Source organism: Seriola lalandi, unplaced genomic scaffold, assembly GCF_002814215.2.
Source record: "Seriola lalandi dorsalis isolate HSWRI2012SDOR001 ecotype SW California unplaced genomic scaffold, Sedor1 jcf7180002054881, whole genome shotgun sequence".
Classification (NCBI taxonomy): Eukaryota; Metazoa; Chordata; class Actinopteri; order Carangiformes; family Carangidae; genus Seriola; species Seriola lalandi.
The window spans coordinates 639,214-667,190 of record NW_019525434.1 but is presented as its reverse complement, the minus strand read 5'-3'; the positions used below and the strand labels follow the sequence as shown (position 1 = coordinate 667,190).

Sequence of the window (27,977 nt, the reverse complement as noted above, 5' to 3'; positions counted from 1 at the left end):
CTCAAGACTAGTGCTGCTCAGAGGGCCTATTATGATCTTGTGTTGTAAACGCAACAATGGCCGAAGCTCTTGTCAAGTGACAATCACCACCTGCTCCCGGCAAGAAGCCATGCTCGGCGGCAGAGAAAACTTTATATCTTAATGATGGACAGAGAGGTTGCTGCTGCATCTACAGTGATGTGGATGTTGTACTGGAGTGTCGCAGTGAAGAGGGAGAAATTTACCATTCAATCTAATTTCTAACCGTCACCTGTGGTCATGAGTTTCCTTCACAGGGTGGCAGCGCTTACCCTTAGAGACAGGGTGAGAAGTTTTCAGTAGATACCTGTCCCTTCACATTAAAAAGGAGTAAGTTAAGGTGGTTTGAGGTATCTGCTTAGTATGATGTCAAGAAAAGAAACAAAAAAACATTCAAAGATTTCATCAGCTACATTATTGTTTTAATTGTTGTTTATGTGATTCATGTCTTATCATGTCATGTCAACTTAATCATCACATATTTAAAAAGCAAAACACACATAATTTCCATGCAATAACATAAGTGACGGTGCAAAATTATCATTTAGTATATAGTTCACACCAGATTTTGAGAATCAGGGACGGAAAGGAGCCGGAAGGCTGCAATGCAGTTGATAATCCAGGTAGAGGGAGCTGACCACACCTTACCTCGTCTGACCACTGTGGGCTTGTGAGGTCCTTGAGGATCAAAGATAATGTACTGGGTGCAGAGAGCCTGGTCGGAGCCTGGCAGGGCGTGGTAAGCAGCTGCACTCAGGGTTTGTGTCACATCGCTGTCGGGCTTGGGCTGCCGGCTCAGGAGCTGACCTCCTCCTTCTCGGAGCAGCTTGCTGAGCTCATCTTTGGTAGGCGCCTTAAAGGATCCCAGGAGGAAGAAGAAACAGCCGTCGAAGAGCGGTGGGAGCTACAAAAGATGAATGATCAGAAGGAAGAAATTCAAGCATTAGTAGAAATTTGATGATTAAGTCAACCTTGGTCTAAACCAACACTTTCTTGTGCATCAAAAGCATGGCTGAGAAGAGAAAAGCGCTGTCTATTATCTTCCTCCATTAAAAATGTTAGTCACTGTGCCAGCACAAGGATAAAACTTAAGTCCTTGTGAGAACAGTGGCAGTAGGATTAAAGTCTACCCTATTGTTTATGATGAAGTTAAACGCTGAATAATTTCTTTGCCATTGAATCTAGGCTCTCATATTACCAAGAGTCTGTGTGGACGCTTTGTATTTTCTTCTTTACTGCAGAGCCAGAAGACATTTTTATCAGTGCCGCTCTCCAGACAAACTCAGAGCCACTTAGCATTGATGTTTAAAGCAGCAGTGAATTAGGCCACTGGAGACTGTTCTATTCACAGCATCAACGAACTCAACTGTTTTGGGGTGTAAATTGGCTCTCTTAAGAGTTTCCAGTAAGAAGGTTCTTTGACTATGCTATGATGTTATTGTTTTTCTAGAACACTTTATTGTTGGACATTTTTATTCAGCCCAAGAAGGAAGAAAACAGAAGAAACCAATAATGGGTACATGTTAAATCAACTGAGGAACATGTGTTTATTATCATGTCTGCCTGCCCAGAGGTAAACAACAAACTATGTGTTAGTCGGCTTCTTAAGCCTCTCAAGGTGCTTCTATGTTTCAGGGAACAAATAGGTAATCACAATATCATGTATCAACACAGAACAATGCATATAAGAAATATTCATTAAGTTTGTTCTGCCACACTGAATCACAGTTGATATAAACAGAATTTTTGACGTAAAATAACAGAAAAGGCGAAACTGTAATCAAATTTCTACAATTTTATCAAAACTAGGTACACTAAGTACTGAAAAACAATTATAGACAGCATAGTCAATATTTAGAAGAGCGTCCTTTATCAAGAAACACAGTATGTGTCTGTATCAGCTCTTCCATCTAGACAATGCAGGGTCCCCGTTCTTCTTTGCAAAACGTACAAGCTCTGTCAAGTTTCATGGTGACTGGTGGGTGAGCAGCAATTTTCAAGCGCTGCCACAATTTCTTTGTGAAAACTGAAGTCATGATTTTGACTTGGTCATTGCAAGGCATTAATGTTGTTGGTTTAAAGCCATTCCAGTATAGTTTTGGCTTCATTTGGAGTTGATGTCGTCCTGAAAAATAAATCCAAGTCGCAGTTCTCTTACAGACTGCAGCAAGTTCTCCTACAGGATTTTTCTGCATTCGTTTTACCCTCACAAAGCTTACAAGGCCAGCTACAGAGAATCATCCCCAAAACATGATCCTGTAAACACCAGGCTTCAAGTTGGGGATGGTGTGTTTCTGTGGATGTGTGTTGTTTGGATAACACTTATCATAGCATTATATATTGTCAAAAACCCTACCTTCACTAATTGGTACTTCCTAGTATATCTTTCTGCATCTGCTTGTGTCTTTCTACCTAAAATGGCTGACTGCACAATCAAAGATATACAGTGCATTCAGAAAGTATACTGGCACTTTTTTTTTTTTCACATTTTGTTATGTTGCTGTTTTATATTATAACCCTTGAAATTTAATTTTTACGTCATGTCCACACTCCATACCTCATAATGACAAAGTCAAAACAGAATTGTAGAATTTTTGTTTTGCAAATTTTTTGTAAGGGAAAAACTGAAATATCACATTGACATAACTATTGATACCCTTAACTGTATCTGTGGCACAGAAAAGTTGAAATGCTTAATTAAGATTGATTTGAATTTCATTTTCTTTTGAATAGGATAATAAAAAAGGCCAACTGTGATTCATAGTTTCAAAACACAAAAAAGTCCAAGCGTGTACTTTTAATAGCATGTGTGCTGCTAAACAACAACCATGCACCACTGCTTGGAAAAACAAATTTTTCCCAAGGACAGAAGGTCTAGACAATCTATACTCATCTTTTTCACATATTTGTTTGTTTGTTTGTGTCTCATTTACCAAGCTACATCTGTTGACGCGACTGCGCTGGGGGCCTTCTCCTGCTTCGTGCTCAGTTTCGGGCATCCACTTGCCCGCCTGCAGACATGCCTCCACCCCTGGCATCAAACAGAGAGTGAGAGAAAGAGAGCGAGAGAGCGAGAGAAAGAAAGTGAGAAAGAGAAAGAAAAAAAATAAAGCTAGAGCTAATTATGTTGACTTGAAAGAGTGTGACAAGGCAATTGCAAACGGAGGATGACAAAGCTTATGTCTGTTTTATCACACCGAGTTGGAAGATTTCAAGTATTGGGAAAGCTGCAATTGTTGACAGCAAAAGATGCCCACAGCATGATGGAGTTAATGATGCAACCCTCGTTTTAAGTATCTTGAGCTTAAGCAGAATTCGAGAATCATCTCTTTCTTTCTGTCTCGAGAGGTTTTACAGAGTCAAATTGGAACTGTGTGACAGCCAGCATTCCGGCATTTTTTTGAGTTAGAAGAGAACCTTTGTTCTAAATCCTTAAGAAAAGCATCCCTAAAGACAGAAAAGTTTTTCTTAAAAAGTACAGGCAGATATGGAGGGGGGTAAAAAAAAAAAAAAAAAAAAAAAAAATCACACATTTTAATGACCCTGTTACTGTCACAGATAAAAAAAATGCTTCTGAACATGACTCAGATCACAGTGCTGTTCTTCCTTCTTCTTAAGCGTTTTATAACTGAGTATCATATGTTGGGGGGGTATATTAAAAAAACCCAAGCTCACATTTTAAAAGTTGCACGTCTAAACATGTTGAAACTAGATTTGGTTTGGTGAAAAATATGTATAAAGGATGTCAAATAGACCTGAGCATAAGACATGGTCTGAATATAGACTTGCAGTGCAGAGACTTCTCACAACATTTCCAACCATGACAGATGCAAACAGTCCCACAGGCCTAATACTCATCTGAAGGTATCTACATTTCGCCACACCCACACAACCTTGAAATTCATTACATCTTGAGTTGCAGTTTAGTGTTCCACACTGTTGCTTCCAGCTGCAAGATATCGTTACACGAACAGATTAGGGTAAATGTGTGTGTGCATGTGTGCGTGTGTGTGCGTGTGTGTGTGCTTGCGTACACCCTCTCACAATATAGCCCCTATCATCAAACAGCAAATTACACACATACATCCAGACACACAGTCACCAGAAGATGGGGTGGAGGGCAATTACATTCCTTCATCCCCCTTAATTACAGCTTTCATTTATGGGGATGCTGCCAGAGACTTGGGCAGAGAAGAGGGGAGATACTGGGGTTAATCGCTCCGGACGATGGTGCTTAGTGCTGAGGAGTCATTAGCATGTTTGCTAATTACCTTCATAGACACTGAAAGCAAAAAACATCTCAAACCCCTTCCTGAGTGAGTGACTGAGTAAACAGCCAGAGGAACCCACTTCCTTGATTAACCATGAGACCAACTAGAACTGTTATCTCATTATGAAGACAACCACTGGTGAGTTGAGTTTGACTGATATGAAATTCTGAAGGCCTACCCTGACACTTCAGCATCCAGACAGTGGGGGATAGCTCATTCTATCTTGATAGTCAGAATCCTAAAAACCACTGTCATGCCACATGAGAAATAAGAAAAAAAGTACTCAGGGATTCAGTCCCGAGCAGCAGTGTCAAAAAGAAACAGCTAGAACTTGTATTGGGAGGAAGCAGATGAACAGTGGGAGTAGCAGAGATGAGAACCAAAGTGCAGGGAAAGAAGTCAGTAAAAATTGGGAGAAAAAAGGGAGAAGAAAAATCATATAAAGGGAACAGTCCGACATTTTGTGAAATGTGTTTTTTTGTTTTCTTTCCAAGATAAGATGAAAAGATGTCACGTCTGCGCATTAAGTGCAGAGCTTCTGTCAAGATTTGCCTCGCCTAGCTTAGCATAAAGACTGGATGAGGGGGAGAAACAGTTTACCTGTCTCCAAAGTGAATAAAATATGTTTCTGCAAACACCTCTAAAGCCAGCTCATTTAAACAACCTATAGAAGAGCAGGGATGTAGCAGCATGATGCAGCACTTGTGTGCAGCATCCAGATATAGTGCAGGTTGCCAGGTACAGCTGGCAAGCACATGTCCTTGTTTTGGTTTCTGAATAGGTGCAAACATAGTGCCGAACCTGGCAACCTCACAGTGGGATTTCCTCCAGTCTTGTTCGCACAGACTGGTTATTGTTCACCAAGAAATACCATAGTTACAACATGCAACCATCCTAGAAAAACCACAAATTGCCCCCACTTTTCTGCTTATCTACAGGTTAAACAAATGAGATGAAACATGCTTAAACAGTTAGCTTTAGATGTGTTGAATTACTTCCCGCTCTCTCTAAATTTTATACAAAGCTAGGTTAAACATGTCCTGTGTCCAGCTTGGACACTGAGAATGATATCCATCTTCTCATCTCACTCTTAGAAATAAAGCCAATAAGTGCATTTCCCAAAACGTTGGCAAAAGGATTTCAATCCAACATTTGATCTTCAATCAAAGCTTAGTTGGGGCTTCTACTATAAGACTGATAAAGAGGTTAGCCAGTCGCTTGGCCTAGCCGACAGCGATGGTGTACAAAGGCAGGTGACAGTGAGAACTCAGCTGCTTGTGTGCGCTCACACACATACACAAGGACAGAGACAGATAGGACAGCACAGCGATTGTCACGAGGGAGACAAGCTGTGTCAAGTGCTCAGCCTGCGTGGAGAAAAGAGAAGTGGAGGGCAGAATATGGTCCAAACACACAATCTTATACAGTAAAACATACACATTCAAAGTTAAAATGCCTTACTGCCACAGACAGAGACAAGTGTGGATGGCATTTTACTCTACACACACTCACACACAGTGAAGAGATCCCACTGACGGATACACCAGTCAAGAGCACACCAAGGTAACAGAACACTCTTTGACAGCAAGTCTCTTTTTACTTCCCCTGAAGCTGACTTCCTCTGAATATGTGCTTGTTGATTTAGTTCAATAATGCCAGGGAGACTGGCTGAGAATAGCTAAATTTTTTCTAAGTTTTCATCTTGGCACAAATCAAAAAGGAAAAGAGAGCTAGCCATCTTTTCATTGCTAGTGATATTTAAGCCTAGCGGCACATTGATTCCCAGATTCCTTCCCACAGTCACCCACCTGCTCTGTTTGGCTGTCAGACATGTAAGAAGGTGTGTGCATACACACACAAAGCAGCAGGCACAAACAATTTACCTGAAATTTACCTGTGGCAAAATGTTCTTGTAATGTTTCCCAAGACATTTCATGTGTTGCAGAAAATAAAAAGTATTGTATTTAGAAATTCATATTCCAAACACAGCCCCTGATTTCATCTGAAAATTGCAGAGGAGAGAAAGCACAAGATCGAAAGTACACATCTCAGAGTAGTTTGACACGGAAGAGTAATTAACATGGGAGCCTTAGTAGGCCTTTATCACAGAAACAGCAGAAAGCCAGGTAAACGTACAATTAATAAACAAGTCCTGTTTTTTCTACAAAACTTTGAGTGTCAAAGTAACAAACCCCATATTAGCTAACACAACTCCATGGTAGAACACAAAACCCATAAACCTACTCCAAAAACCTTGTGCAGCACAATCCATTTTCTCTGCACTGTGGTTCCAAGTCCAATATTAACTTGTAGATTTTTCATACTTGTCCTATACTACATTATGCCAAGAGTCGCCTAACTGCAGCAAATTTAAACTTCAAATGCAAATGGAAATACTCTTCTCTGTGGCTAGAGCACCCTTGAATAACTCAGTAAACTGAATAAATATGCAACCTTGTAGCAGACAAATACAATAGCTTCACCATATAAAAAGATAAATTAAGAAACACACTGTAAATGTTTCCTTTTGCCTATGCAGCACAAAAATAGATCTCTACCGTTTTTTTTTTTTTTTTTAAAGCCTTGTTAGTTAGTATACATGATGAACAGAATTTACAATGTTTAAATGTGATGTAGGAGTGTATGAGGACTACCTGACAACAGCAAACTCTTAACTTGTTTCTAGTCTTTATGCTAAGTTAAGCTAACCAGCTGCTGGCAGTAGCATCACATTGGCAGACAGATACGGGGGTATTACTGATGTTGTCATCTAATGTGCAGAAGAAAGCAAATTAGCATATTTTTTCAAAATTATGAGGTGTTGTTTTAAAGCAATAAATAACAGCAGGAGTCAAGCTTCATTTCATTGGATGGAGCTGTTAATTAATCTGGAGACTCTATGGAAAATAAATCAATAGTTGACATTTGTGCACTTGTGTCTAAATCTAATCCACTACTATTGTGACTACCATATTATTAATAACCAAAGCATTTTCAAATGCATAAACCTCTTTCTGCTGCAGAGCTACAACCTGACTGTGTGAAAATAATATTTGTGTATCTGGCCAAAATACTGGTTTATTCACAACTTTGCCTCATGTTATCCTGAGCTGCAGTGATGGAAGAGAGTGTTACAGCCACTACACTGAATTGATGACCAGCAGGAACGAAAGGAAGTGAACACAATAAATATCCAAACATAATTGTAATTCATTGTCGAGGTGATCTCCCTGCTAGATACCCTAATATCTAGGAGATAATTAATTTAACATTCAGGATATTTTGGATAAAATGTGCCTCAGTGCCACTGCAGTAGGTAGTTAACCAGGTTCCAACAGCAACATTGTCTAACATGACATCCAAAAATAGCATCTGCAGAGAGCTGCTCCAGCTGACGGCTCACTCCATACTTACAGCTGTATCTGACAACCCAGCTGCCAGCAAGGAGACCCAGGAGGGTGGAGTAGGTAGTGGGCATGTGTCCTTCTGGCACCACAATGTGGCTCACTGGAGGGAGAAGACAGACACACACTCATAAACAAGCCAAATTGAAAAGGTGCAAATGAGTTGTGCTACACATGCACAAATAGCAGCTGCCTTCTGCTGCCCTCCTTGTGTGTCTGCCACACTTTCCAGCTACACAGTATATTACTGGTGCACATTCAGACAGCTTGATACTTAGAGTGGTACAAGATAACACATTCGATCACATCATTACTTAAAGTCAGACACTGTATTTTTCTTAAAAATACTACTTCAAAACTTGAATCTTTTGACGAGACACTTGTGCTGACGCCCAGCACATGTTGAGTTCTTGTAGTCCAAAACTAAAGTAGACCAGGGTGATATTAAGAGTTTATGGTGAGGGTGTATTTAGGCACAGTGGTGCTTGTACGATAATGCTAACGCCTGCATGATAGCATTTTGTTGTTTAGCAGGTATAATGTCATCATGTCATTATAGTTTACTGTGTTAGCATGTTAAGATTTACTAATTAGCACTCAACACAAAGTCAAGCTGAGGATGAAGGGAATGTATTTTGCCAGTACCTGGTCAGATGCCAAACTGCTAAATTTTGATTTGAAAATAGAAAAGACAGCAGAAATGTTAAAAAGAAGAAATTCATCCTTAGGGGACACAAATGCTCAATTCAGCAGGCCATGTTCACATTACACTGGGCAAAAACTATTCACATGTGTCAAACATAAGCTTCAATAACTCATTTGTCTTGAAACACAGCTCTGCTTAAAGTAGATATTGTTTGGTGATATTGATTTATCTGTCCTAACCCAACAGCAGAGGACAATTAATATTTGTGGTTTTGATTCTTAATTCATCCCATAAATACAGTGCATTTCTCATTGTGTTAAAAATTTACTCATGTCCCTTACTTCACTTGGGTAAACTGGTAAGCTTTCTGTAAACCTGTCAAACAGGTCATGGCAACACATCTAAAGGGAAAGTAACCGCTTACTTCATAAATTGCTTCAGACAAGGACGCATGATTATAAGTTTATTAAAATTTAAATACAGGCTTATTGCCTCTTCATTCAACAAGTGAGCACAGTTGACAAGTACAAAATGAACATAATGATACCTCCAGGGCAAAACCTTCTTACATTGTGCACTGAATGGATTTGTAGCTTTGAATTCAAAATGTAAAAAACATTCTCTGAAAGCACCAACTTTAACCCCTCTGGTCAGAGGAAGGAGAGTTGTGAGAAACACTTCTGTTTTTCATTAGTGCTTATTCATCACCCTGACAGTACCTCCAAACATTTTATGAGGAATGATTTCAATTACTTTTTCTCTCTTTTATTCTCCCAGCTATTACTATGCAACAGTGAAGGAGTTGCTGTATCACAATGATGTATACACCTCTAAAAGCACTTGTTAGTTACTGTTGAACTTTCATGAGTGATAATGCACAAACTGCTGGCTTTCGCAATACAAAAAGTGTCTGTTATAGATAGTAAAGCCTATAGTGCTTGGTTCGGTTGGTTCTGTAGGTATTATAAAGGATGATTCAGATACAAATCCCATCTCTAAGGTGGTGGACATACTTACAATATATAATCGTCATAACAAACATTATGATCAGTGAAAGAGACTCCCATGATTACAGAACCCATTGGGTGGTTGAGCCTGAAATTTGCCCATATAATACATCTTTCAGTTGAACAGGGCATCCAAATGATGGTTGATTACCTATCAGAGTGTTTGGCAGCGAAGACGCTTACCAGCCATGGTCCCAATGTACCAGTAATTGGCTGGTAGCTGCAGTTAATTTGCAGTGTTGCTGAGAGCTCATGTGTCACAAATAACAACATTAATAAGCAATCATATGCAACCATAACCTTGGAACATTGAGGAAGTTTAAGTCCCCTGAGGAGGTTGTGTATGAAACATACGAACACTACCTGAGCCAGAAAAGGTGTCAACCACTTTTCCTCCTAGTAGCTGTCCCAGTTTGGCTAGTTGAAGCTGTGCTGGCTGAGAAAGCTTGCTGGCAAAAAACGCAACCATTTCATCTCTCCTCACAAAGTCACTCACCTAAGAAAGGACATAAGAACACAGTTTAGAAATGTCTTGGTCAATAATGCACAAAAATTAGCACTCTACCCATAACAATTCTTAGGGACATACAGACGTACCGCAGAAAGACTGGCTGAGGGGCTAAAAGAGACATTAGCATATTGGGTTCCCTCTGAGGCTTCCTGGAAAATCTCCAGCATCTCCAGACTCACTGCATAATCTGCAGGCTGCTTTCCATGCAGATTACTGCGAAGAAGAACATTCAATAGGTAAAGTGTGTCAGTGTCTCACACACAGCAACACAGACCAGCAGGTATCCACAGGGACAGTCAGACATGTTAAAACTGAAACAAGAGCTCACTGGCAAAAACGCAACAGTTCAGTAATTATATTTACTTAGATTTGTTCACTAAAAAATACCTCAACACAAGCTGAAAGCAGGTCAAAATGTGCAAGAAGGATGTGTGGAGTGTAGTTGTACATATCATGTATGCCATAGTAATTATTTGTGGCAGCTGTCTCAAGACAGGTTTCCTCTTTAGCAGATCTATAAGCTAACATAAGATAACATTAATTGTTAGAACGGGTGGAATAAGTCTTTTAATTGGTTTTACTTTCTAAAATGTCACTTCACCTTTCACTTGTTAAACTTAAATAAGACCGATAGAAAACTTTTTTTCAAGCACCTTTCACAATCGAAATTACAAATTGCTGCAAGTAAGGTGATGAATGGATAAAATGTTTAGAAACGCCAAACAGGAGACCTCATATTGGATTCAAGTAAAATAGTAGCACAAACCCAGAACATTGAAAACAAAGAAACAAGTAGGAAACTCGAGTAAATTCAGGATCAGCCCTCAAGGTAAGAGCATATTGTAAGAGATTTCATGGGCGCTATGTGCTGTGGTTTTAAACAACTTTGGACCCTGAATAGACAAAAAGTTTCTGATAGAGGATCTGAAATAACATCCCTTTCCTTTGGAAAAAATCATGTTTTGAAGAAAATCATGCCTCATCATCATAATCTGTAAGTATACTGCTCTGGCCAGCAGCAATCTTCCCTTTTCAAATTGTACACGCTTGTTCTTGTCTCTCATGGCAGCTAGTAAGAGAGTTAAAACTTTTTAATCCTACATCTTACGAGTTAATCATACTAATTTTTGCATCCAAATTGTTGCTGTTGTGACTAACTACCTTTCTGACCAAGCTGTCATATTCTAAGGCAGCATTGGTATTACATCATTATAAATCCAAAGCACGGTATTTTCCAATAAGGTGGTCATTCTTTTATATCATTTCATCATAGTCTCTGTAAATTTGGGGGTTTTTTGGTTTTTTTTTTTTAATGACTGGCCAAGCAGGACATTAAAAATCAATATTTGCCAGTCTGGAGCTCAGAGAAAAACAATTTGGCGATGTCACACCCTGCTTGTTCTGTGAAACTGTGCATCCAAGTGTGTCATTCACTTGTTGGAGCATAATTGTTTGATATGAGGTTGAGTTGAAATCTGTGCTCTACTTCGTTCATAGGTCATCATGTCCATATACAACACACCGGATTGACTGGAAGGAAAAGAAAATCAGATATCAAAGGGTTGCATAACATTACTGAGAACTTTTTAAGCTTTCTCAATTACATAGGTTTATCTGGTATGAGGATCACATTCCCTTTACAGTTTCTGTATACAATTAACTGTGATTCACAGTGGGTGTAATGGAGGCTTCGCATTATCTCAATAGCAGCATTATGTATACAGATTCACACAGATGAAATTGCGACTATCCCTTGGTTAAAATAGGGATATTGAAGAAAGTATGTATCTTTAAGTTGGAGAGAGCTGCAAGAAACAAGACTATGGTCACCTTGAGGAAAGAGGGAGAGGAGCAAAAATTAAGAAAAGCACAGGAAGAGCGAAGGAGACGGAGAGAAGAACCAAGCCCAGCAGGTTGTCACTAAAAGATTAGTCGTCAGCAAAGATAACACCTGGGGGACAATTAATAGGTCCACTGGTCCATAAAATATTTCATTTGGATTCATACCCCCAGCCCCATACAAATACAAACATAAAATGTCCCTGCCACTTATACATATGCGCACACACACAAGTTTATGCAGCTGCATGTGACAAGAATATCTCAATGCGTGGAAAATTGTGCAGGAGGTAAAGTCACAAACACTCTCCCACAAGCCTCTGCTTAAGTACACAAGTGGGATGATGGCGGTGGTGGTTCGAGTGGATACCCACTGTAACCATGACTCTTATTCTAACTGGAGGGGAGGAGATTCAAATATTAATTTCAAGCTCTACACAGATACAGACAAGTGTTCTATTCCACCATCAGCTCACACCTAACACCATCCATTCCCTTTCTACATAAAGTCCCTTCTTCATCGATAAACAACATAACTACACCTACAATACTGATAACAATAATTATAGCTTTTTACTCTGCCCAATTGTTAATACTTACTTTAAAGAGCCCCTATTGTACAGGCTCTGTAAAACTAAATGCAGTTTTTAAGATCATCTCTTGTCCTCATAGAGAACCATATGCCAACATTTTGAGAGGTCAATTCAAAATTCAAACCAAGTTCAAGATCACCCAAGAGCTGACAGAGCCTTTGAACTATGTCAGCTCAGCAGTAAGTCTTAAAAGGAAGTCATAAGTCTAATGATAGAAACACGTGGCAAGCAACTGATGAGGCAGAGGGCAAGGCCTGAGTGCATTTTTAATCAAAAGCTTCATTAGTTACATTTCCGACTTAAACAATTCACTCTGAATTTTTCCTGATAGTTGGATCAGCGGGGTGATACAGCTTACATTGATGACACAGTGCATGACTCACCCAACGCCTCCATTTAACTTTGAAGAAGTACTGTGTATTGTACTGTAGTTGTTATGCTGATGCCCTTCTCTGATGCCAAACTGTGCAAATAATGACTTTGCTTGATGCTCCTAAAAATAGTCTTATTCAAGCTATTAACAATGTTTCAAATGTCATGACTGAACAAAATTAACAGTCCAGTGAATAAGAGCCAAAAAAAATCATCAGAGCTGTGCACTTTATTTTGGCAAGAGGATGAAACTTTTAACACTGACAGCATGCATCATCGAATAGATTTCAAAGACCGGAAGAAAAGAGAAAGTCAACTCCACTAACTGAGAGGTGAAAGTATCATATCCATATTATCTTAAAGTTGCCCCGTGGAGTTTCTGGTAAACAAAAAAAATTAAAAATCAGGACTTCTTTCTAAGACCTACTGGGAGTACTGTTGAGGTCTAAGAAACAGTTTCTTTCAAAACATTTGCAAAACCCACTTTGTTAGCATTTTGAAACCTACATTGTTTACATCCATGGTTATTTGTTCATTTCTTCTTCACTGTCTTTGTTGGCACATTGCTGTGTTTTGTTCTTTTATTGGAGCGTGTTACCACCAACTGTAGCTCTTTGTGACAGTGGCAACAGTTGGCAGAAATGTGTGTTGTGCTTTTGACTGAGTATATCCGCCCTGATGCACATGCATGATAACAAACAAAATGAGAAGGACCCACATTGCTCTTCGGTGCCAAAAACCCCTCAGGGTGCCTTTAATGAAATAAGTTGAATGAATCCACTTAAACTAAATATCTCTCTAAATATGTAATGTCTGGATCAAAATGTTTAATCTGTGCATTTGTGAATGTTCATTACAAACACTATCTATTTCTAAATACAAAACTGTAGTCAGTGATGGTGTCATAACCATCTGTTATTATACAATAACTCACTGTTAACATTTGGTGACTGTCATTCCTTGTTTATTGTATGACCCTGTGTGTACGACAGTCCAGTGCTATTGCTATAATCAAGTGTAATGAATTCAGTGTGAGGCGCGCAGGTGGTGTTAAATAACATCTGTATGGATTCAGTGCTTCAGGCTTGGGGTAGTCATTAGGAGCGAGTCAACAGTCAATTCAAATGTATTGGGCATTTTGTTTCCCACATCTCATAAACACAATTTCATTGTCATACTGCACTTACGTTAACATAAATAGTGACATATAAAAGCCTGTGCTATGAATAGGAAACTGGTTGGCAATAAAGTTTAGTATTCAAGGTATAAAATATACAAAGTATCACCATTGCCCCTTAACTTCGTGAACATAACATATGCTATCAACTAGCACCATGCAGGCCTCATCCTGTTTGTCCAAATATGCTGCACTGGTAGATATTTATGCTTACAGGGCTGAGACTTATAGTCAGGAGCCCGGCTGGGTATGCTGCATAGCTTCTCAGAAAATGCTTAAACCTGTTGTTTTTGAGATAACGGAATGGTCGACAGTATAAAACATATTAGTATTCATTTAAGAATTTGCCTCTCTTAAGAGACTTCCTTCAGTATTTCTGGTACTACTCAGCTTGTCAAAAACATGAGCTGGATAGAAAGTGGACAAACAGATTTAGATGACAGGGCCAAAACAATGCAAAAAATGCAGTCCAATCATTGAAACCAAAAGTGCATAGAAAAACAAGCAGGGGAACAATGAAGATCTGCAAAACCCATATTTCTATACCCAGACCTGTGTGCCAATCATTCCATTATGGATTGTTTTGCTTCTTGTGTGCATGTGCACGTGTATGTGTGCCTGTGTGGTGGGGTTATGGCAAAGACTGCATTCATCTTGCAGAGTCCTGACACACTGTCCCAATCACTGCCTGTTCTTTTGGCTTGCAGACAAGTAATAAAGGGAAAGAGGAGAAAATGTAAGACTCGGCAATCAGGACCCATCAAAGCAAAGAGGCAAATAAAATGAAATGAAGACAAAGGAACCATTTGCTAACTGATCAAAACACTGACACTGATCAACTACCCTATTGATCACACTGATTAACCAGCATTCTCTCCCTCATTATGGGCATGGTGCTACATATCTACCCTGCCTCCACAGGCCACAAACGCTGATACCGCATCAACTGATTGACCAACAACTAATCAGCATCAGTCGATTTTCTTACATCTTTGCTCCTCCATACTGCACTAACGCACGCCCTATTCTTAATTATAAAGGGCTGAATGCCTGATACGATAAATTGTAAACAGGCACTCAATGATATATTGAAGAAGTGGAAAATGAGCACCAGTCCAGAATAACAAACGCGCCTCTGTGCAATGAAATACAATGGCAGTGCAGTATTAACTTACGTATAATGTTTAGTTTCTGTTGAGATTTCTCCTTCAGTTGTTTGACTCAGTTGAAAGGCACTTTTAATATTTTGTCCTCCTCCTTTACATACACGGGGGAGCAAAATAACAAAAGACTAGATTAAGGGTTTTTTGTTTGGCTGTTACTCAGTGAAATGCACACTAGGGATGTGGTGGAATCAAATTTTCATGCTTCATGATAACTGCGGCCAAAAATGTCACAGTAAACAAATTTGATCATCATATTCATATAAAATGAAATTTGATTTTTTTTTAAAAAGGACATAGACCCTTATAAATAAATAGTCACAGTTTTAACATTGGGAAGAAACATGCAGCATACTAATATCTCATGTATTCATTTGTGTGGAGGCTGCTGCATCTTACATGATCATAATGTGTTCTTATGGTCACAAGTAATGTTTTTCAAGTGAATTTAGGTCTATACGAACTCAAGTTTTAAAGTGACCCGGACTAGAAGTGTTTTTCAGTACCAGGTTAAAAGTTCTTCTGTTTTGACCATAACTAACAGAGAATATTGTTTTCAGGTCAAAGCTTCTGGTCAGCACTTTTTCACAAAAGACCAATACCAAGCAAAACAGGCCATCTATGCAGTTAATCACTTGCCCTGTGCCAGGCCTTCGTCACAGCGACCCACATTACATGTACAGGTCTGATCCTGATCTTGTGGTGGGTCACTTTGTGATTCATTTTACATGGAGCAAATCTTCATAAAAGCAAAACTCTCTCTGCCGTACTGTATATACTTTTACCTGCAAATCCAATAAACTACAAGTATGAAAAAAACACGTAAAGGAGCTTACAGTACATTCTGTGAGGCTCCATGCTGCAGCAGCAGTTTGACAATGGCTGGATGTCCGTTCCTCACAGCATCATGGAGTGGCGAGTCGTTTTCATAGCCAGGTGTGTTCAATAGGGCTCCCCTTGAGACCAAAACCTCCACAACTGCCATGTGACCCAGGTTACATGCCTCGTGCTGGAACAAAGAGCAACAACTTTCACATGTTACCCTGCTCTGCTTTGATCTGATTTTTCTCTCTCATGCTCAAAAGAAACACCCTTATTTTTAGTATGTATCCTAAACTCACATCTATTTTCAATCACTGTAATATCAATTTTTTTTTCCTTCCAGATGATGCCGTTTTTCTGGGGGAGCTGCTTCAAAGAGTTCAAAAGAATTTGATTATCCGAATAGTAACGTTTTTGATCCCACGTGCATTTTCTCCTTGTCGATAATGTATAAAAGATAGTCAAACAACTTCATAACTGCCAATCTGATATTCCAGCTCAATCACACTTAATTCGTTATGTAGAAAATAACTCTTACTGTCAGATTGTCTGAGGAGAATTCTCAAATATTATCATGCTGTACTTTTCTTCTTTTCTTAGATTAACATGAATGGGGAGTTTTATGACTTAGTTAATAAAAGTAAGTGTTTTTCTCACTTTTCAGAGTTTCATTCGGGAGTGAGATTAAGACACACTGCAACAACTGCACAATATCTATAAACATTTGTGGTCAATTTCAATAAACTGGGAAGCTGAGAATTTTATTGGGAGGCCAGCTTTTGTTCCAATTCAGTTTAATTTAGTCTAAGCAGGACACAACGTGCTTTTAAGCAAAGAGGTATGTGGAGTTATTCCCTCCCAACATCTGTGGAGAAAAGACAACATGAATTAGCAAATTTTAAGTAGAATGTAAAGCTGTATTATATTGTTTTTATTGTCTAGAAATGAAAACTTGTGTCTCTCCATCTCCAACCGATACAAACTAAGAACAGGATTTGGGACAACTGTTTCATGTAATGCTGCCATGCTACCACTACTACGTCCTTTAGTGCTGACCATCTGTAGCAGAAAAATGTTTAATCTGGTCACAGTTAGGACCCAAAAATCCATGTATTTGTGAAGTATTTGGCTTTCAGTTTTATTTGTTATAACAGCTTTAGGCTTGACAAACACAGTGAGCACACATACAGTAAATGTTAGAAGTTCTTTAAACTTTGTAAGCTCAGCATTAGCTGGGAAATAAATCAAAACAGGTAAAATGATGCTCCAAGTGAATGGCTGGAGAAAAAAAAAACAGAGAAGTCTAGATGATGGTAGTATGTCAAGTCAGTCAGCTCCCCAGCCTTCCCAGATACATACAATCAGTCAAATATGAATATGTCAAGCTCTAAGCTTAATGGTAGCAATTTTGAAAGATCAGCTGCAAACTGCCAAGTCCCAAATTGAAAATTCAAGTTTGAGTGGATCATCTTGACAGCAAGTAGCCATGTGAAGTGTTGCAACAGGATAGTGGCAAACACTCCAACATTTGCTCTCTAAAGAAGAAAATAAATTGCTCAGGTAGCACTGAAGGATTTTACAGTGTCAAGTGGAGGCAACTTTAGGCTAAACTATTAAAAGAGCACAGACTACATGTTTTGAACTAAGTCAGTATGCAATAAATAAATAAAAATAAATAAATAAAGTTGACTCTCTCCGGATAAGAAACCTTCAGCTAATATTAAGAGAGAGAGCGGCTTTGTTTCAGAATGATGTGAACAGTACAAGTAGTTAATTTTTTTAATGATTGACTAAACATGTTTTTGGTTGCAGTTGAAGACTGGCCAAATGCAGAAAGAAAACAGCACAAACCACTACTCACATAGCAGAAACGGGGCATAGTTTGCAGAAAAATGGAACAGGGAGAGCTAACCAGACCAGAAGACTTAATTTGCATGCATATCCTTAACAGCAACATAATACAAAAACACCAACTGTATGTGTTGGATTACCAGAAAGGAATACACAGTAAATGGCTAGATGTAAATGTTGCAAGGGTTTACCAGAGAACAAAAACTACTGTGAATATAAAGGCCTTTGCGTGACAAACTAGTGTGTGTATAAAAAAAATTTAATAACTTATGTTATTGATAAGAAACACCACAAATGTCTTTCATCAAATGAAAAGAAAAGAAAAAAACACCCTGACAGTGTAGAAAAACTATTAACCTAACTGTTGTTTTCACTGAGAGTTTATCCACACAACAAATAAAGCTTTCAGATCTATCACTTGTTGTATTAGTCTTACCAGAGGTGTCCACCCAGCATTATCCTTCAGGTTAGGGTCAGCCCCCTGGTCCAGCAGTTCCTTGACAGCCTCTACATCTCCCTGCAGGACCCAGAAAGAACAACAAACGTGAGGTCAGAATTGCAGAACTGTAAACGCCACCCTTCAAATACAGCAGCTGATCCCAGTGTACCAAAGCCCCAGTGTTTATCAATCACACTCCACAGTGGGCCATTGATTACCTTGTCGGGGATCCAGAAGGGGATTACGGCTATGTTTACAAGGATTACTGTAAAACGGTTTATTCTCAACAGACCAGAACATGACTGTCTGATCATCTGAAGACAAAAATGTTCAACTGAGAGGGGAGAAGCTACAGGAAGAAAAGATATTTAAAGCAGCAGATTTGTGCAAGATGCAATTTGAAAGAAACTAAATTAAAATAAGGAACATGAAAGGCCAAGTTTGTACCTTGCAATCTCATCATTTTAACTGCTGATAAGTCCTTAGAAATTGTTTCTGCCCTTTAATAAATAATTTAGACATAATAATTCTGAGGAACATAATTTCATTTTATTATATTATTTGTTTATAATTTAAATACCTTATTCATTTAGGATGTAGTGCAAAAATACTGCAGCTCTTCCAGAATGCAACAGAAAACAGAGTGAAGTAAACAAGTTCAAAAACTCTCTACCTTTATAGCAGCTAGATGTAGCAGGCTCTCTCCCTTGTGGTTCCTCTTCATAACTGCAGGGCTTCCTGTGCTGGGCCGTCCAACAGGTGCACCATGAGAACAGGGAGATTTTCGACCAATGGTGGCTAGGAGAGAGGGGCTGTGTCCTTGCTCATCTCTAGAGATTTTGGTGCTCTTGTCACACCTGGGGGTAATCGAAAAAGGAGGGTTAAGGACAACTGGTGACATCTGACCCGGGGATTTTCTCCTCCGGCCTGGGGAAGTCCTGGGCCTTTTTGGTGTAGTCTCCAAGGTGCCAACTTTCTCCACCACCCTGGTTCTTTTTGAGGAAGGTTTTGGGGGAGAAATGTTCTCCTGTTTTTCAGGATCTTCAGTTGGGTTGAGGTCATTTGTAGACAGTGAGTTTTTTTGGATGACACCGTTTGACATGCTCTGACCATCTGAGGAGGGGTAATTCATTTGAGTGGTGCTGCCTCCTGAGAGGCTTTCCCTCATGGTACTGCTGCCAGGGCTGAGTTCATCAGTACTCCCCTTTGGTACTTCGGGCTTAGGCTGGTCGGAGGTGACAGCAGGGCTTAGGAAAGAAACCCTTTTACTGGACCTCCTTGCCCCTTCAGCACAGGGCTGCTCTTTTTCCTTTAAGGCATCTACATCCCCACTGATCCCCCATTGCTGATTTATAGCCTCTAGCCTGTTCTTCTTCGTCACCTTCATGGTCTGCTTTCGTGTGGTCCTTGTGGCTCCCAGTGCCTTCCTGCCAGCAGCATTTTTCTTAGTTGACCTCTTCTCCTTTTTTTTGTTTTCATTGTTGCATTTTTGAGTAGAAGAAGAGTCTTGGGAGGACGAGGTGAAATTGAAAACTGACAGGTCCTGGCCTTGAGCAGTAATGGTATCTGGCTGTGCTGCAGCTGTTTCTCCAGAAGACCTGCTGTCTGGTACTATGACCTCTGAAGGCTTCTCCACTGTGCAGCGCACCTTGCGGCTGCGGGGGCTGAACCAGATCTTGAAGTTCTTCTTGTGTTTAAAGACAGGGCTGTCAGGTTGTGTCTGAATCTCAGTGACAGAGGAGTCTGCAATGAATCAATAAAAAAAATGTTTAACAAAACGAAAAGTTCCCACCCCAAAGGTAATTTTTTTTTTTTTTTTTTTTATTGGTAATTGTTATCAATAAGGCAATTTGTGATTGTAATAACCTTCCACTACCGGTTGAGAGGAAAAAAGAATAACATCAGACTGTGAATTATGCATTGCCAGCCACAAATACTGACATATGACAGAGGTACAGAAGTACACAATCAACATGCTAACCCTTAGTTATTACTGTCTAAATTTAGACTGAACAGCAAATTGCAGATTTGATAACATTTTCACAACAGGGCTTAGAAAGTTGCCCTGATGTTCTTTGCAAAGCTGAGGTCTACTTGCAAACTAAACACCACCATGGTTAATTGTATTGCATAATTACTGTCATTACCAGGATGCTAGATGAGCAATTAAGAAATAAAAAGCACAGGAATAACCCATTAATACTGTCCATCAGAGATTAGATTGGTGGAAGAAAATGTTAAACGTTTCAGTCAGAAATTGATAGGGCGAGGTGTGAGCAGATGAGAATGGAAGGAAACATATTGTATAAGACACATGAATTCGAGAAGATAACCCTTAATTATGCTTTCAAGCTGTTATATAACAGCTACCATCTACCTGGTTGTTCTATGGGATTGAGCAGGGACTCCAAACCACAGAAGAGCTGTATGATGCTGCTCAGCTGCCTATTGATTTGGATATCCTTCACCCATGCAGGGCTGTGACACACCACGCAGCCATCTCCTGCACGGGAGCCAGCACAGGACCTGAACAATAAACATTTCTTGAATTAGGAATCTACTTCACAGTTCAGTAAAAAGAAACACAATAAGGTAATTGATTTTCTTTCTTTTTAAGACCATTCAGTCATGGAGAGAGGACAGAAATTGAGGCTGCAGTTTATGCCTAAAGAGACATTAATCCCCTTCAACTTTTAACACTGTAAACGATGCATTGCATGGGAACCATGCCACTACCATTTCATCCACACAAGAAACACGCTCCATAAAATAAGAACTGCATGTTGATTAAAAAAATGTTGTAACTAATAATCATTTATACAAATTCTGCCATAAAATTGCTTTATTTTCTATGTCCCTCATGTGTATGTAATATGTAATACCTGTTACAATGGTGCTGTTAAAGTTGTTACTCATAAGAAACACTAACAAAAGTGCTAAAACAATTATTGGTTTCTTATTATAACTGATACCTGATAACTCAACCAACTGGTTGAACAGAATATGAATCTGTCAATCCCATAAACCTATAATTACATAAATAATCAATCAATTTTTAAATGCACAGGGAATAAAATCCAGCGATAGAATTTTCTCACTATAGGCATTTTGTCATAGCACAAAATGACTGGTTTTCAATACAAAAAATTAATTATGGCTTCATTCCATTTATTTGCGCCAGTGAACCAGCATGCTCGATACCAGAACCCTGGTTACAGCTCACCTAAATGTAACGGAGCCATCATTTAAATGATACGTTACACCTGTGTTTGACAAATAAGTGCCCACCGTGACACAGGTCTACGGTTAATGAACATGTCAGAGTAAAACATATTTAACTGAGGTTACATTACCTGCACAGCATATGCTCACACATTCCTAGACACACAGGTTCCCTCATTAAATTTGAACTGAAAAAAAAGAGAACAAAACATGTAAAAGTGGCCAGTGCAGTCATAATGAAGTGAAACCAAAAATTACCATTCCCACCATAATCATGGCTCATATCGCCATCGCAATATCTGTCAAAATAATCGCAATATTTTTTTTGCATATCCTTCAGTCCTATTTGCTAACCAGCACTAAACACGTACAGCTGAGGCTGACATGATTATTGTTACAGCAGTAGTATGTAGTGACAAAACCAAAGTGTTGACCTAAATGAAAACCTGACATGATGATGGTGCTTGATTAAAGATTAGGGGATCAATCAACTAACCAAATCTTCAGGACTACTTGGGAGGATCTGCAGTGACAAGTTTCTTAAAAGCATATATTGTTGAGAGAAGACCACATCTGAAACATTAATGCCTCCTCCCTAAACAAAGAGCCCAGTGCTGTCTGCAGTCTCTGACAAGCCTGAAGGGAATGAGAGTAAGGAGCGTGAACCTCTCAAACCATACTACTATAGAGAGCGTCCAAGGCAGCTGGATTACAGTCTGATTCGTCAATTGCATTAGACGGAGACAGCAGAGAACATCAATGGGATCTCAGTGTGCATTTACCATAACCGCTGCATCTGAAGCAACCAGCATTGTGAGGGACCCCTGCTCTACTTCTTACCGACTCTTCAACCCTCATGCCATCTGGCTGGATCAGCTGGGTGTACTGGAGCATTGTATCATCCAGACTGCATAACAGTTTCTTCCCGCAGGCAGTCAGGTACCTCAACATCCTGCTACATCCAAACACTCACCTGAACTACATTTACACTGTACAGTTTCTGTTAAGCTTTTGCACAACATGCTAGCTTCTTCACCATCAGGCTTCTCAAGATGTGTGCTGTCATGTGTTGCATATTTTTGTTCCCAAACCATACTGTTCTATTTCTCCATGATGTATTATCGTTTTTGCCATATTGTGTTGTGTCTTTAGATAATACTGCACTGTCATTCATTTTTAGTCTCTACTGTGTTCCTGTGTTATAGTTGCACAAAGGTTTTGTCAGTTTCACCCCTCCATGGCACACGGACATTGTATACGAATGAGTTGTCAAAAACAAGCCGCTAGCCTTGATTTCTGTTAAATGCAAAACCCAGCAGACAGCAACAAGAGAATAGCTTTAACATGTAATGTTAAAACTATCAAGACGTAGCAATAACGTTTTATTCGGACGTCTGATATTTTTCAACGGCTTTGCTTTTCATACTCATTTTTTCTGCGTAACGTTACCGGGCTAACTGTGCATACGTGAGGAATCTTCCTGTAGAGTTTCAAAACGAAGCCATTTTCGTCTGACAAAAAACGTGTGTAGTAGTAGTTTGTTTTGTCATTCGTCTTAACGTTACACAACAAAAGATGCTCCGTCATTACATAGCCAGCCTACTAGCCACAGTAACTGTAACATTAACTTACCATTTGGAGCAAAGTAGCAGTCGTCGAAAGTTTGCAACCGCCTCTTTAGTGCTCTTCCAGTCCTCTGTCTGCACGGGGACATCATTGTTCATGCTTACGATAATTTTTGCTTGTTTGTTTTCTAGCTCTTCTGTTATAACTTTGCGGGTCAAGATTGCAAAACAAGTCGAACCTGCTTCCTGTTACTTACATCTCCCGCCAAATGGGAGGAAGTCATGGTTGCCATAACCACGGCAATGACGTAAGTTTCGGCCCTCCCCCAAAGAATGAGAATGAGTTTTCTGTGTATTTTCTGTTAAACCAATACAAAATGCTGAATTATACATTTAATGACATTTGACATGGTGCAAATGTAACTCGAACTGAAAACAAATGCACAATTCAACATTAGAACAATTGATAGAATTAGTTGATTAAGCAATATCACACGAGAGGGAGTGATGTACTGAATATCCGCATGGCTGTGAGTCAGTCATAGGTACGAGGCCGCAGTCACAGTGCACAGCAGCTTGCTACTTTGTCTTCACGACCTTCATCCACTTCTGACGACCACACATCATTTAATTCAAATGTTATTTCTGGAACTATATCATTCTTTCAGGTTGCAATCTAAGATATTTAACGACCGTTAATGTAACCGATTAATGGTTAAAAGAACACCTGTGAAGCAGAATGATACATGTAGTTAAAAGTCCCAGTGCTGTTGTACTCTAAATAAGTACTCATGGAATGACTCCCGTCCAATCAAATTACTTGGTTGGAACTAACTGTTGTATAATTTACTATCTTCAATTATTCAGTTCTATTTCTTCTACTTGTGCCTGTTTTGCAATTTAACATCTTACAATTTCGTAAACACTAATGTGTTTTGTCTACAACAATTTATCAGTCAAAAGTAAGAGTGAAGAAAGAGAGCAAAACTGGTTCACTAATGTTGGATAAACTCAATTTATTTTCACATTGATAATAGCAAGCCCAACTAGTGTGTCATCGTTGGTTTACTGCATTAACTAAATGCCACTGTAAACAATTGAAGATGAATTTGTGTGCAGACAAATGAAGTTGAATCAAACTGCAAAAAAGCAATCCTTCCTGTTTTAAATGTCATAATGTGGATTCCACTCTAGCTGAATATTCAAGGCCTATCCAAGGAATATTAACACGGTTTGAGTCATCTGGGTAGCTCATACAGTGGCAAAAAATTAAAAAATACTTGAGAATGTGTTTGTGTGTTTACGTAGTTGTTTTTTCATATATTGTGTTTAAGCTTGACCTATGGGTATATCCATTGGCTCTCCAAGTCCTACACATAAACAATGATAATGCAATAAGGCTGAAATCAGCTGGTGTGTTAGTGTTTTAGGTCTGTCATAGCAGCAAAATCAAAGACCCTTATGCTCAAACACAGGAAAAGCACATACAATATGCAAATGAACAGCAGCTGCATTTGAAAAATAGCTTTATTAGAATTATAAAAAAGAAAAAGGCTTGATACATTCAAGACCATTTGGAACTGGTCCATAAGTAGGAAAGAGTACATTAAATATTCAGTTTATTCATTTTTAAAAGTTAGATATGCCCTTAGAGGAAGTGTTAATGAGTAGGGGAAAAGTGCATATTGAGGATGTTCTTCTGTGTGTGAATATTTTTTGTTTTGTCAAATTTTATCCAGTGGGCACAATTACATATCCCTCAGATATAAAAAAAAAAAATTACTTTGTGAGACATATTATATATTTAGTGTGTGAGTGCTTTAAGATGATGTTAAATCAAATGAAAGTGATTCTAAACAGAAAATACATAATGCTTTTGATTTGCTATGGTATTGGTAATATATAATGAACAGTGCCCCAACCACAGAGAGAAATTAATAGCCTACATGATTAATTTGATCCTTCATAAATAATAATATCTTGAGAATTAAAGGTAAACATACAAGCGTAATCATGTGACCTGTAAAATAGGAAAAAGTAAATAAACATAAGACTTCAATTTATTGACTTTTGCAGTTGTGCATGTACGTAAATGTGCATGTGCTCTTATGCTTTTCATTAAGAGTTTACTTTGTTCAGGATACAAATGTAAGTTACCCTTCATATTATGGGCCAAGAGACTTTCAAGAAATAGTCAGGTAAGGGTTTAAACTCTTATTTTTCGCACATAAAAATATATATACTGTATACATACATATATAATATAGGCAGATTTACTATAAACAGCTACTGTGTTTCATTTCACAGTGGACGTAGACATGATGGCAAAGAAAAGATGGCAGTCAGCTCTATGTTTGTACTGCCTTAATGGAGTCCAGGTCATCATACTCATTTTCATTGTGAATTGGTATGGTTTCCATGCCAATCTTTCCCATGGCAAAGTTGATGAAGACCTGTGGAGATAGAGAAATAATGTAAGAGCCATACCAGTATCAAAGACTATTATCCTTCTCCGAGTGCCAAAAATTTCAGCTAATCTATTGGACAGTATTCCTCCATGACTACCCCCCTCTTTCTTCTGCCTATGGCTTCTTCCAATCCCAGAGCCCCAGAAGGGCAGAGTGGTTGAAGAATATCAGCACTGGCTGCATATAAAGCTCATGGATTTTCTCCCTAACTCATATTCCATTTATTTTCCCTCAGGCATACCCTCTGTCAGTTTCCCTCTGCCTCTTTTAAACTTTTTCTACTCAGTCTTTCACTCCCACTCAGCTTTCTTCTGTCCCTGCCTCCCCTCCCACCCTCTCTCTTCTTCTCTCATCTCCTGTCCCTTTTTCTGTCCCTCGCTACCATCTGCCCACCCCTACAAAACCTCACACTAGTTCTCCTTCTCTCTCTGTTTGTGTCCTGTCTCTTTTTCTCACCTCATCCAGTGTGGTTTGGCTCACTGAGAAGTGTTTGATCTGCAGAGCATTCTTGTTTGACTCCAGCTGGTCGAAGATGTCAGCCACCCCTCCTGGAGCAACTGGTACGTGGTACTCCACCATAGTGGAGTGCTGGTCCTGTGTGTTGGGAAAGAATGCACAAGTAGAGGGTTAAATATTCTATAAATCATGAAATACTGGAAAATACACTGAAAAGGGTGATGTTCATAAAAATATATGTATGCAGTGGGGCCCAGAAGTCTAAAACCACTTTCCCATTCACTTGAATAGGAAAATGGTACAGCGATACTATACATTCACATATATAGAGTGTATGTAGTATATTCTGGGATGGGCCATAGAACACCTGGAACACGACAGGTCCTTATGTGCTAAGTGTCCTATAGGTTTTCTTTCTACTTTTGATTGAGCAATTCAGACAATTTTCAAGAAGAAACTGCCCATATGGGCAGTGAGGTATTAATGTCAATACTTCATAGTTCATTTTATAAGGATTCCCTAAAGCTTCTCTACTCAATATTGTCATATTAGCAATGGATCCAAGTGTTAGAGCTGCAGCAGGCAGCTGTTTTCAGATAAACCAACGGTACACACCCTGTCCAGTTAAAGTTAGCAACTACTTTAGCGACTACCTTGTAAACATGGTGGAGCATTTAGCAGTTAAAGAGCCAGATATTTCCCTCAGGAGTTGATGGAGACAAAAAAAACATAGTTAAAGGAGGAGTGAATATTGGACTTAGATTCCTCAGGTGGAGAGAAACGCCTCCAAATTAATGGTAATTTTAATCTATTGTGTAAATCAGATGTGTAAATAGGCAACTATTTGCTAACGCATTTATCTTAACAATTTAATGAGATGAGAATATGTGTTTCCAGCTTGTTTCACTGCCCCGCAGTAGCTAAAAAAATCTTTTAATGCTGCTTAAAAACTAGGAACAGCAGCCAGCTCATATGAGGGCACACTCGTGGGATTTGACAGTACAGCTAGGTCTGTTGAGGTTTTACACAAATTAGTCAGGCCCTTTGTAAATGAGAAGGAAATAAGGCCAAACAAAAGCATATTTTAGAAGCATATTGCTGTACTCTTCTTCAGCAAGAAAGATTCACACATACTCATACACAACAAATTCCAGTAAATTTATTGCAGCATTCCACTGCAATGTATACTTAGTCTTTTCCCTCTTCTCTACCAAGTACTCTTCTCTACTTCGGATAGCTGACATAGCTCACCTTGAGATAAGTGCTGGGGAATCTGCGCTGCATGAAGCCAGTGATTGCCTCTGTATCACAGGACGCCTCGGCCAAGTACATCTTCACAGTGAACCCGCTGCCAAACCTGCACAAAGGAGATTTTACGAACAAAGCACAGTGTTATTACATGTCTGAGGGGAGGGGGCGGGGTACACTGCTCTTACAAGTAAAATTGAGCATTTAGTTGCACAAAGGAACACGGGGGAAGAATGGGAGGCTATGGAGGCAGAGTGGGGCGAGTGGTAATAGCCGGATTGGAGGATGAGCAGAGGTCACTAACCTGTTCTTAATGTGCTGCAGGGAGCCCAGGCATCGGAACTGACCTTTCACCATGATGGCAAGACGGCTGCACAGTGCCTCACACTCCTCCATGCTGAGAAACAGAGGCAAAGAGAGAAAGATAAAAGGTCATACTAGGAGTCTTACATACAGCAGTAATTAGTAATGATTGCTGTCACACAAAAATAAATAAAGAATACATTTATTAGTTATCCGAATTGTTATCTACAGTATACTGTGGAAGAAAGCCAAAAACATAATGTGCTAGAATAAAATTTCATTTCATGTAATACTAGAATCTAGTAATGTGTTTATGAAATGTTTTAAGCTATAGGTGTATGTCTGTGATACTCTTCTAACCTGTGAGAGGTGAGGACCACAGCACATTTTCCTTTCACTTCTTCAGAGATGATTTTCCACAGGTGACGCTTGGTCCGAGGATCCATGCCAGAGCTTGGCTCATCCTGTGGAGAGAGGAGCAATGAGAAGAGGGTTGCAGGGTGTGTGAAAGAAAGACAGGGAGGTTGACATCAAGATAGAGAGATATAGGTGTGCAGCACATACTGTAAGAGAAGGGAAAACCAGGGGTAGGTTGAACAGAT

At 39.2% G+C, this 27,977-nt stretch overlaps 2 protein-coding genes across 2 annotated transcripts in view; both read right to left on the bottom strand.

Annotated features, from left to right (window-relative positions):
• Positions 1-418: 418 nt before the first annotated feature.
• Positions 419-23,164, bottom strand: bard1 (BRCA1 associated RING domain 1). The gene is made up of 11 exons (XM_023428630.2): positions 22,968-23,164; positions 21,467-21,523; positions 20,491-20,639; positions 18,787-19,856; positions 18,111-18,191; positions 15,838-16,010; positions 9,944-10,070; positions 9,710-9,842; positions 7,704-7,796; positions 2,952-3,049; positions 419-922 (listed from the first exon to the last, which is right to left on the bottom strand). Exons 1-11 carry the CDS (start codon positions 23,057-23,059, stop codon positions 575-577), a joined length of 2,421 nt encoding a protein of 806 aa, XP_023284398.1. The 5' UTR covers positions 23,060-23,164; the 3' UTR covers positions 419-574.
• A 1,245-nt stretch (positions 23,165-24,409) lies between these two features.
• The window catches only part of abca12 (ATP-binding cassette, sub-family A (ABC1), member 12), a 64,365-nt gene continuing 60,797 nt past the window's right edge, over positions 24,410-27,977 (bottom strand). Inside the window, exons 66-70 of the mRNA XM_023428595.2 lie at positions 27,736-27,839; positions 27,377-27,469; positions 27,076-27,181; positions 25,825-25,962; positions 24,410-25,353 (exon numbers count right to left, since the gene is read on the bottom strand). Of these exons, the coding sequence (XP_023284363.1) occupies positions 25,249-25,353; positions 25,825-25,962; positions 27,076-27,181; positions 27,377-27,469; positions 27,736-27,839 (546 nt within the window). The 3' untranslated portion in view covers positions 24,410-25,248. The remainder of the gene's footprint in view (positions 25,354-25,824; positions 25,963-27,075; positions 27,182-27,376; positions 27,470-27,735; positions 27,840-27,977) is intronic.